At 35.3% G+C, this 11,348-nt stretch overlaps 1 protein-coding gene across 3 annotated transcripts; it reads left to right on the top strand.

Moving 5' to 3' along the window:
* Positions 1-693: 693 nt before the first annotated feature.
* On the top strand, positions 694-10,795 carry LOC131000069 (protein ENHANCED DISEASE RESISTANCE 2-like). 3 transcript variants are annotated; one of them, XM_057925829.1, is made up of 21 exons: positions 698-1,128; positions 2,841-2,915; positions 3,039-3,092; positions 3,172-3,237; positions 3,310-3,365; positions 3,644-3,768; positions 3,837-3,883; positions 3,959-4,056; positions 4,854-4,949; positions 5,038-5,102; positions 5,182-5,253; positions 5,590-5,736; positions 6,630-6,937; positions 7,369-7,432; positions 7,567-7,742; positions 8,173-8,274; positions 8,410-8,460; positions 8,543-8,686; positions 9,671-9,766; positions 10,391-10,492; positions 10,579-10,795. In XM_057925829.1, the coding sequence occupies exons 1-21, from the start codon at positions 973-975 to the stop codon at positions 10,669-10,671; spliced, it is 2,193 nt and encodes a 730-aa protein (XP_057781812.1). In that variant the 5' UTR covers positions 698-972; the 3' UTR covers positions 10,672-10,795. The 3 variants fall into 3 exon arrangements, with proteins under 3 accessions (XP_057781814.1, XP_057781812.1, XP_057781813.1); XM_057925830.1 differs by lacking the exon at positions 698-1,128 and adding an exon at positions 1,860-2,006; XM_057925831.1 differs by lacking the exons at positions 9,671-9,766; positions 10,391-10,492; positions 10,579-10,795 and having other exon boundaries at positions 694-1,128; positions 8,381-8,460; positions 8,543-8,682.
* Positions 10,796-11,348: the final 553 nt, after the last annotated feature.

Below are 11,348 nucleotides of genomic sequence, written 5' to 3'. Positions count from 1 at the left end.
GGAAAATCAATATTTTGGATGTAGCATTAGTTATTCGTAGATATATATTTACATTTTATATTTCTTAAATATTAACGATTTTTTTTCTTAATAATAATAGTAATAAACTCTTTTTTTTATAAAATAATAATAATAAACTCTTAGTCGTACTATCATTATCACAAAATATGAAAGTATATATGCATTAGTTTCTTGACTTCTTCACCTACACGAAAGTATATTATCACCTCGAAAAATTTGAATGCGGCAGTCCCAATCAAATGCAGAAGCAAAAGTTCTCAACAATACTTTGAGAAAACAAATAAACTTTTTAAAAAGCAAAACTCCATTAGTAATTTAATGATATTACTTTCGTCTCATAAATACTACTCTATCTGCCAACTAAAATTGTCTCATTTTTTGTTTTGAGATGTTCATTAAAATTGGTTCGTTCACATAATATTTAATTTTTGAAAAATCATAGATCGTATCATTTTAATTTAATTTACACATTATTTTTAATTTTCGTGTCCGAAAAAAAATGAGTGGGATCCAAGAAATATGATTTGAATGAATACTTAAATAATTGAATTGAAAGGAAAGAGGGAAATGGTTGTGAAATTGATAAAGTGAGGAGGGCAAATTGGTCCATTGAAGTAGCAAATCATTAGGCTTCTGTGCAATGACAAGCTTTTGTGTCACATTTGCAGTTGCACCGATTTCTGTTGCTTTTAACAAAGGAGTAAAAACAAACATCCAACCAACGTATGCCTAGAGAGAGAGAGAGAGAGATTTATGAAGGCATCGGGCGACGCCATTTTCACAATAAACAACAGTTTTCTCTCTCTACATATTCCTTCTCTCACACACCATCATAGAGCAGCTGCGAAGTGTGTGAGCTCCGCGTATTGCCGCACGCTTCCATGATTTGACTTGAATCCGACATTTTCCTTTCCAAATTCCTTCGATTTTGGGGGAGTTTGGTGGTGCTCAATGGCGGCTTCGCAGAGTGATGGTGGAAGGATGGAAGGATGGCTGTATTCGATACGATCGAATCGGATTGGGCTTCAGTATTCGAGGAAACGCTACTTCATTCTACAGGATCACCTGCTCAGGAGCTTCAAATCGGTGCCAGCTTCCCCCGATGAGGTTTACTTTGTTAACTCAGTTGTTTTGCGTGTAAATGCAGGAGTGTCTAGTGATGTAATTTGATTGAATTTTCTTTGTGTGGCGAGCTTCGACTTCTGCGTCCTGTTTTGATTGGCTACAGTATGTTTGCTTCCCCATTGTATAGTAGGAGTCCAATGGTTAGCTAGAATTGCCTAACTAGATAGGTTTGACTCCGTCCATCTGTTGAAATCTCCTGATGTTATGTCGTGTTAATGGAGAGTTGGATCTCTTCTATTGATTAGTAGTATCATGTCTGGTACCGCACCAGTTATCCGGCGCAGTGTCGGAACTGCTTACTGAATCAGAAGGGCTATGTAGTAAGGCAGAGAAGTGCCAAAAGAGTTATATGCCTCAAATGACATGGACTGGGATAGTTTGTATTGTTGGGTGGAATTTTGTAATCAGGTTTGGTGCACTGCATATAGTATAAAGAATATGCCTCAAATAACATGGACTGGGATAATATGTATCTTGAGTCACAAGAATTAGGAGTATGCATATAGTATCAAGAGGCAGTTATAGAACGTACTGCTCTAGTGGTTTGTTGGAGTGCTGTAAGTATGAGCATATAACTCCTCTACTTTTCTGCATGATGATGCTGAAGAAGCAGCAACAAGAATGTGGTTCACGAATTCCATACTCTTTGCATTATTTTAATGTAGCAGATTCAAATCTGATTATATGTTTCTTCTTTTGTACGTGTCTCAGGGTGCGCGTGCATGCATGTTGGATGATGAGGAAACATATTTTTCGCTCCTGTGGTCTTTTTATCTCTTTCATAATTTTCGTTTTGCAAACTGGATTCACCTACCTTGGGTGCATTGTTAGATATGAGGCGGCCTCATATTCTACTACTTGTGGGTTTCTTCTGATTTTCTATTAACAAATGGCATCCCACTTCCATGTAGCAAGAATACGAATCATAATCTGAAATAAATTATCAAGGGGGACATTACCTGCTGTCCAAGCCTGATGCTACTTGAATAACTCTCATCGATCTTCACCTATGATAAGCTTTACTGAGCCCATCATGTGACTTGACCAAAAAGAGAGCAAGTGAAAAGCAAATAACTGGTTAGTTGAATATAAAATTCCAATGACACTTAGAATTGGCCCTAGTCATGTAACTGGTTAGCAAATATTTATGAGCCGATCTTTTCAAATGCTGAAAATTGCAATGGCCTTTGGTTTGTTGGTTTAGTTTGTTCTTTACTTTATTTAGTTTGAGTTAGTTATGTGATGGGTAGGATTGTATATTCACAAGGTGATGTGCATAAGCAATGCATGCTTAATTAATAAATCTAAGAAACATATCTGAGAATCTGCTAAAATCCTAAATCTTCACTTTTTACTAATCTGATACTTTATCTGAATTGTTCAAGTGCAGAAATTGCATCTGATGATGTTTTGTTAATTTGATTGATATTTGAGAAATGGTCATGAGCTACCTGTTTCTCCTTTCCTTTGTATCTAGACTTAGCATTCATTTGCCTTGTCCTCCTCTAGAAGGTAGATTAAAGCATGTCACAATTGGAGTAGCTGTAAACCTAGAATTATCAAACTTTAGTGAAATTCTGATATTCAACCCAGTGTTCTATGCTATCACTTTTTCATTTAGTATAGATATTTGGTAACAGTAAATATTTGTAGGTCATGCATTGCCTAAGATTTACATGAAACATTTGTTTCAGGATCCTGTTAGAAGTGCCATTATTGATTCCTGCATAAGGGTGACTGACAATGGAAGGGAGAGCATTCAGAGGAAGGTATGACACTGAATGGTGTTGCTTGAAATTTCCTTTTCTATGTGCCTGTTCTATCATATAATTAAAATTGTGTTCCCTCCTAAAAACTGAATGGCAGGTTTCTCGTCTATATGTAATTTGCAGGTCTTTTTCATCTTTACTCTTTATAACACTTCTAATCACACCGATCAACTGAAGGTTTGGAAGCTTTCTATTCTTAATTTTGAGCCTTTTTCTTTAACTCAACGTAACAAGTATAAACTTCTGCAATCTGCAGTTGGGAGCAAACAGGCCCGAAGAAGCCGCAAGATGGATCCAGTCTTTCCAGGAATCAGCTTTAAAGGTAGAAAGTGCCCCTTTTTCTGAATTCTCTGGTAATTAAAAAGCTGAAAACTGATGCTACCTATTAATACAGCCAAACCAGAATCAAGGAGATTTTGAACTTTCAAGACGTGTGCCGCAGTCGTTGAGGTGAATAATTTAGCTTTTATTAGTGTCTGACCAAACAATTTCAGATGAAACTGCTCTAGTCAATTGTCGTCATCCTTGTTGAGTTGGTTGTGCCTGCCTGAATCAACCTTTCACTAGGAAGTCAGGTTGCTGGAGGGTTTCCATAGGTTTCTTTTTGTCTATACTTTTTTTCATAATAACTTTTAAGGTTCTCTAGTGATTATTTGCTTATTTTCACCCATCCAATTTTGCAAAAGTGAGATCAGGTTTAATGTTCTTTGTCCTTCCATATTGTTTAGGCTAAACTATTCCAGCAAGCATTCATATTCCATTGACTGGACTGTCTTCTCCTCCTCAGTCAGTGATGCAATGACATCAGATGTTATTGCACCATCACCTTGGAAAATCTTTGGTTGCCAGAATGGTATGGGCTAAGCTTGTTTCCTATCTTGTAAAATGGCTGGGTGCCTTGTCTAATGTAAAATTCTGCAGGTCTCCGATTATTTAAGGAGGCTAAAGACAAAGAATCTCATAGGAAGGTAGGTTGAGCAGTCTTAGTAGTCGCATTGAAATTTCAGAGCCTCATTGATGTGAATTATTTCCATATACTGTAGTGGGATGATCATCCAGCAATAATGGCTGTTGGTGTAGTTGATGCAACTTCAGAGGCTATTTTTCAAACACTAATGTCTCTTGGTCCTTCAAGATCAGAGTAAGTTAACACTATCGGACTATACATAAGACAGATGTTAACTCAATATAAAATCGGTCTCAGAATATATGTTTAATTATGTTCATATAAATTCAATCCCAGATTGAAATTAATATGTCACAGAATTTCATAGCTTCTGTACACCTGAAATATGTGTCATTTATGATATCTCCACTGTGTAGAACTTTTACATATCAGGCTGGAGGAGCTATGTTCTGTTCATGCAAGAAAAGAGAAAAAATGAAATGGGCTAAGTGTTTAAATTTATGCTAGTTGATTTAAGTATTCTAATAATTAAGTATTTTGGTACGATCAAGGCTTATCATTCAGTTCAAAGTATTGATCGCAATATATATATGTAGTAAACCTGTGTGGTATGCTATGTCATGAACAGCAGAGACCTATTAAAGTGTTCCATTCTACTTATATATCCATTTCCTATTCTTTTCGATCATTTGTATATTTGGTAAAGAAAACAGTGCTTTCAAGTAGGATTTCTGGAAATGATAACCTCAGAGATCATGATCATGGATCTCCATGTATGAATTCCAGGACCATATTTGTAATAAAAGAATCTTTTTGAATTGCCCATCTGTGAGTTTGTATTTTGTTTCTTTTATGTCGAGGAAATGACGTATAGTACAATCCAATGGATTCACCATACCAAAGTACTTACTTTGTAAATCTTAGGCTACTCAGAATGATGCCAGTATGTGTTTTGGAGACAGTTTTCTTGAGCTGTTCATCCCAGTTTCCACACATCCTTTCTTAATACCCTTATTTTTACCTTTATGCAGATGGGACTTCTGTTTTCATAAGGGTTCTGTGATTGAACATATTGATGGTCATAATGATATAGTTCACAAGCTTCTATATCACGATTGGCTTCCTTGGTCTGATCTAAATCTTTTCTCTGTCATTATCGTACATTTTTGTTGTTTATTTATCTTCAAGAGTTATATGTAGCATAATCTGTTATAGGGGTATGAAAAGAAGGGATCTTCTGTTAAGGCGGTATTGGAGAAGGGAGGAGGATGGTACATATGGTAATCCTTTTATGGCTCAAATCATATTTTGGATCTTTGTTTGATCTGAAAATGACAATAAATTATTTGTATTTTGCAGTGATTCTGTATCATTCCGTGTTTCATCTGAAGTGTCCACCTAAAAGGGGTTATGTACGCGCCTGCCTTAAAAGTAATGTATGCTTGTAAATATGGAATTAATGGGTTTTTATTTATTGTCACTGTTAAATGCCAATTTTTTTTGTCTTGGCATGTTTTCCATGAAATTTGTCAAAATTTTATCTTCATCCTTATACTTTCTGTATGCTTCTTACAAGATATATTGTGCTTGCCATATATTAAAGCCAAACTACATGCATTTGGCTGGAATAATCAGCCCCTTCATTTTTGTGTTATGACATGGTTTTGTTCTTTCATTTGACTATTTCTTTTGATCTCAGATAAAAAAATTGAGCATTTTATGATTGCAGCTTGACTTTTTATGTATGGTTGTATAATTCCCTGGCAGGCGGAGGATATGTAATATCTCCAGTTAATCAAGGAAAGCGTTCTGTGGTGAAGCATATGCTTGCTATTGATTGGAAATTTTGGAAATCTTATTTGTCAACATCATCAGCTAGGTCAATAACAATACGTATGCTGGGAAGACTTGCTGGTGTGCTCCGTACCTTTTTATTCCAACTTCAGTCTATGCATTTGTTATTTAGTCTCAGATGGATCTGTGATTGAGTTCCTTGGAATTCTCTTCAAGTTCTTCTATCTTTTTATATGCATGAAATGGAAATTCCCATGCTCCATCTATATATTTCTTGCTTGTGGCCATGATCTAAAACGTTCAGGAACTTTCATGTGAATTCCTTTGAGGATGACGTATGCATTCTGTAAAGGAAATAAAGTGCGTAATATTAAGGGATATGTACAAATTTGGACCCAAAGTATTAGTGATGTTTCAGTTCTAGACTACACTTTAGGTATTTACAAAACTGGATGCCATACATCTAATTCAGTTTAAATATAGAATCAACTCAATGTTCCAACTCATTTTTTAATATTAGTGGTCCAAACGACATAGTAAATTTATGAGGTCTGCTTTTGTAAATACCTAAAGTGTAATCTAAAACTGAAACCACACTAATACTTTAGGTCCAAACTTGTAATTTCCCATGATGGTAATGTGAAAACTATCTCTCATTTGTTATGAGAAGGAAAATATGGCAAATTAAAACATTCGTGTGTTTAAAGTGTAACTTGATAATTTAACTGAGATTTCTTCCATAATTATATTAAATGACTTAGATAATACGCCCTCCGTCCACGAAAAAATTGACACAATTTCCTTTTTGGTCCGTCCCAAAAAAATTTGCCACTTCCATTTATAGTAGTAGGTCCGCACAACTTCACTCATTTAAAGTGGGACCTTATTCCACTAACAACTTCATTCACATTTTATTGAAACCCGTGCCGTCCACAATGTGGCAAATATTTTGTGGACGGAAGGAGTATAATTTATATGCTTTAATTGATTCAACTTAATTGCCTTTTCTGTAGCCTTACGGGAGCTGTTCAGAACGAAGGTGGATTGTTCATCATCTGATTTCTCATCAGGTGAGCTGACGAGCAACATAACCATGCAGCAAAAGAAGATGGATCTGAAAGTTGATGTTCGAACTAGGGTGGAAAATGGGCAGAATAGGGAGGACATGGAGGAAGAATCGCTTAAAACACCTTCTGAACACTCAAGTCTTGTGGGATTAAATGATGCAACAGATGAATTCTTTGATGTCTCAGAACCTCTGGATTATGATCAATCGGAAACTGGTTGGCAATCTGACTACGGTCCAGAAATGTATTCTCAGGTATTACCAGTGAAGGTTTAGGAGATTCGACATGTCATCAAGTGATATTATCACAACAAAATTTCAAGTGATTGGGTTCCAGTTCATGTCTGAGGGACCAATAAGAAATGAAATAACTTTCCCCCAATAAGGCACAAATTTTCTGGATTGGATTTATGTTTATGCATTGGTTGTTGGTCTGATACGTGGATTGAAAAAATCACTAATGCATCTGAAGATTTCGCTCAACCAGGAACAGGCATATTATTTTCTATGAAAAAAGTAACTAGTTTTTATGTACAGACTACAGAGTTACTATATTTGCAGGAAAATGATAGACATACTCGTGTTCTCTACCTCTCTAGGCTATTTATAGTTTTGTTTCTTTTCCATTCCAACACTATTTTCTTGCCATTTTCTGTATTCATCGCTCATCAATTGGAGTGTTACAGGATACACGCCAACCAAAATTGTCGACTGCTGCCGTCTTTGTCAAAAAGTTGCATGATCTTGCAGGTATGAGACCTTGACTCATATGTATACAATTAGGTATAATAACACTTGTCCCCAAGCTTTTCCCCATACAACCAGGTGACGATAATGCCTTCTGTGTTTCAACTTCTAACGGCCTGAGACATTGGTAACCGCAGTTCAGAAGAAGGGTTATGTGGACTTGCATGATATGGCAAGGGAAGACAGTCTATCGTGCAAATATGGATACACTCTTCCGAAGGATCCAACCTGTAATTTGCTATGCAGTTGGACAGCAACAGATCCATCAACATATCTTATTCGTGGAAAGACTTATTTGGATGACAGAAAAAAGGTAGTTTCCCGTTCTAGAATTTGAATTTACAGTATAACTACCTTACTTTAGCTCCAGTAAATGGTATTTTAATTTATAAAATTACTTTAATATCTCTGACAGTAATTAATAGTTGCTTATACATGGCAAATCATAATGATTGGTGGAATATTGCGTTACGATGTAGATGTTTACATCTTTTTTGTTTTCTTTGTATTTTGATGGTTGATGGTGATTGCTTAGTTTTATCCTTTCTTTTTAGAGACATATTGGATTATTGCAATATGAATCATGATACAATGCAGTTGCAGTTGCTGATGTTGAAACTATTAGTGCTAACAAGGCCCAAATGTTTTGTTTTTGCTTTGGCTTTTCTTTTTTGATTTGTGAATACCGCAGTGGTGAAATTGTCCATATGTGTACGATTCATTGATATGTTTTGTCTACCCAGATTAAAGCAAAAGGCACATTGATGGAAATGGTTGGTGCTGACTGGTTGAGATCTGACAAGAGAGAAGATGATCTTGGTGGCCGTCCTGGGGGCATAGTTCAGGTCAGTGTTACTTTTTGCACTTTGCCTTTTATAAAATATAAATTATAGACACTCAGTCACCTCTTCAGAATTTGCCTCGAATCACTATTGCTATTGGTCTGTGTAGATGAAAATGAAACTATTTTTACCGTGCAGAAATATGCTGCTAAGGGGGGTCCCGAGTTCTTTTTTATTGTGAACATACAGGTGAGTTAATGGATTTTTCTATCTTGTTTTGAGCAATTCCTTTGTTGACTTCATCTCTTAAATTTATACTTAATTGGTGTAGGTTCCAGGTTCAACAACATATAATCTTGCTTTATACTATATGATGAGCACTCCTCTAGAAGAGGCTCCTCTTCTTGAGAGCTTTGTAAAAGGAGATGATGCCTATAGAAATTCTAGGTTCAAGCTCATACCATATATTTCTAAGGTTGGTGATTTTCTTCTTTATTTTATTTTTTATGTTTCTTGTGTTTTGCTTATGGGTTCACTTGCTTTTATTCATTTTCTAATTTCCATCCTCCATTTTTTGTTTCTTCTATAAAGCTCCCATTTATTTGATATTTTTAATCATGATGTAGCGTAACGTGGGTAATCAAAATAACTTTGTGAAATGATTGGTGGGTACCAACTTCTATGTTACTGCTCCTGAGGTTTTTGACGTTTTGAGCCGCTCTCAAGAAATATGGAAGGATAATGCGTATCTGAAAATAATGTTATGCATATCTGAAGTTAATGTTTCTTTTGTTGGTTTATTTTTCAAAATTACCAAAGACTCTTTAATGCATCGATAATTTATCCCGTTCTCATTTCATCCATCAAGATGATGCATCCACCGTAGATCTTCATGATCCAAGAATTTAGAATGGTTCTCCATTTTCATTTTAAATCTCCGTCCTCATTTGAACCTCTCTATGTGAAAAATGATGAATTCAAAACAATGGAATGCCTCCCTCATGGGATTTGAATCCAAGATCACGAATTTATTCAACAAAGTGATAAACCACCATAGATCTCGCGATCCAAGGGCTGAAGATGGTTTCTAGTTTATAGTATTTTAAAATGTGCTCTTATTTTATCCAATCCCTTGATGTCATAGGTATAATGAAAAATTGTAACAATACACGTTTTTATTGTAGTAATAGATAAGTAGATAAATATAATGTACCATATTACATTATTGCCCTTAAGTTAAATATATAATAGGGATATAATAGACAAATCAAATTTTGTAAAACAAGGCTCTTTTATAATACGTATAGATTAATTGATACAACATCCATTATTATCTAGAATTTCTTTACTTGTTTTGTTTTTTTTTGCATAGTTTTTATATTTAATAATAACAATTTATAGATGATATCATGAATCTCTATGGATCTGAAACTTGATTCCCGTATTATCTGTTTCTCAGGGCTCATGGATAGTCAAGCAGAGCGTTGGAAAAAAGGCATGCCTGGTTGGTCAAGCATTAGAAATTAACTATTTTCGTGGGAAGAACTACCTCGAGGTATCATATTAAGGAGCTCACTTATGGGCCACTTGCTAACTTTTCTTTCTCTTTCACTGATTGTATGCTGTTGCATTTTAAGCACCCCTGATTCATTTCTTGAGCTAAGCCATTCATTGGCATAGAAAAGTTGGAGACTTTGGGGTCTTTCAAAACTAACAAATATAAATAATACTCCCTCCGTCCCGCTTCAAATGGTCCTAAATTTTTCGGCACGGAGATTAAGGAATGTGTGATAAAGGTGTAAAGTGGTGGTGGGACCATCTAAAAAGTAGTGTTAAATATTTCTATAAATGGAATGAGGTCATTTGAAGTGGGACAGCCCAAAATAGAAATATGGTCATTTGAAACGGGAGAGAGGGAGTAATATCAAGCAGTTCCACTTTGAGCTTTACTGTGTGAAGTAAATATTTTGGAAAGGAATTTAACTGTGCTTTTTACTATGGTTCCATCATGTTCTTCAAATAGTGCACAAACATAACAGTTATAATGGTACTTTTATGAGCTTGTGACACTAGAATTTAGCTGACATGTGCCTTTTATTTAAGAAGACATTGCAATATCTGTATCTATCTGATAATGGAACTCAATTTACTGTGAATAACATTTTCAAGCAATTGACAGCTTGGGGTTGATATTGGTTCCTCAACTGTTGCGAGGGGGGTGGTCAGCCTTGTTCTAGGTTACCTCAACAATCTGGTCATTGAGATGGCATTCTTAGTTCAGGTAAAACCCTTATTGATTTCTTGTTCTGCTTTGCTCTCTCTCTCTCTCTCGCTCTCTCTAGCAATGATTCTTACGATAATATGCAGGCGAATACACCTGAAGAGCTACCGGAATATCTCATCGGGACCTGTCGCCTTAACCATCTGGACGTCGCTAAATCAGTACTAGTAAAACCGTAATCCACACCAATTCACTATCACATACTACATGATTACTGCTGAAAGTTACCAAGTATGAAAAATTTGTGTTGATAACAAACGATTGATTGTAAATGTTGTTGCTAGTTATGATTTTTTCATTCAACCGACTCGAATTAGCAGTTTATCCTCTTTGCTGTGATCTCTCAAAATACTACTCACTGCTTCATCATCATATGACATGATTTGTCTTTCAAGTTTTCTTCAGTTTGATAATCTTGAAGGAAATTTGAAATTCAAGCTCAATGTGGATTAGAAGATGCCGTAACAGTAGATTTAAAAGTTGTGATCTTGATTGTCTTTTTTCTTTAATTGTTTCAGTAAATACATAGTTTGAAATTCCTAGTTTTATTTCTGTCATTCTTTTACTGCTCACAGTTTAATTAGGAAGATGCTTTCCCTCTAACCAATAAATTAGGAATTCGAGTCACTTTACGGTGTGTGTGTGTGTTGGTTGTAACTTAAAAAAAATGTTGACGCAACATAATAAAGGTTTTCTAAAGAAACAAATAAAACCTTTAAATAAATTTGAAGGAAAGATAACAGTAATGTAGAAGGTTGAAATTGAGATGAGTGACGCAATTTATGCTTCAATGTCACGCAGAATTAAAGAGTCGTGATTAGAAATGATTGTCTCTTAATATTTTCAAAATTTGCTC

Source organism: Salvia miltiorrhiza, chromosome 8 (assembly GCF_028751815.1).
Source record: "Salvia miltiorrhiza cultivar Shanhuang (shh) chromosome 8, IMPLAD_Smil_shh, whole genome shotgun sequence".
NCBI lineage: Eukaryota > Viridiplantae > Streptophyta > Magnoliopsida > Lamiales > Lamiaceae > Salvia > Salvia miltiorrhiza.
The sequence above is the reverse complement of the archived record's forward strand: the minus strand, read 5'-3'. Positions and strand labels throughout refer to the sequence as shown.

Bases quoted from the DNA above. Each gene is read 5' to 3' on its own strand.
- LOC131000069 (XM_057925829.1), top strand. From the start codon at position 973: ATGGCGGCTTCGCAGAGTGATGGTGGAAGGATGGAAGGATGGCTGTAT. The intron at 2,916-3,038 runs GTATGACACTGA...TGTAATTTGCAG, and splicing joins GGGAGAGCATTCAGAGGAAG to GTCTTTTTCATCTTTACTCT. The intron at 10,493-10,578 runs GTAAAACCCTTA...GATAATATGCAG, and splicing joins AGATGGCATTCTTAGTTCAG to GCGAATACACCTGAAGAGCT.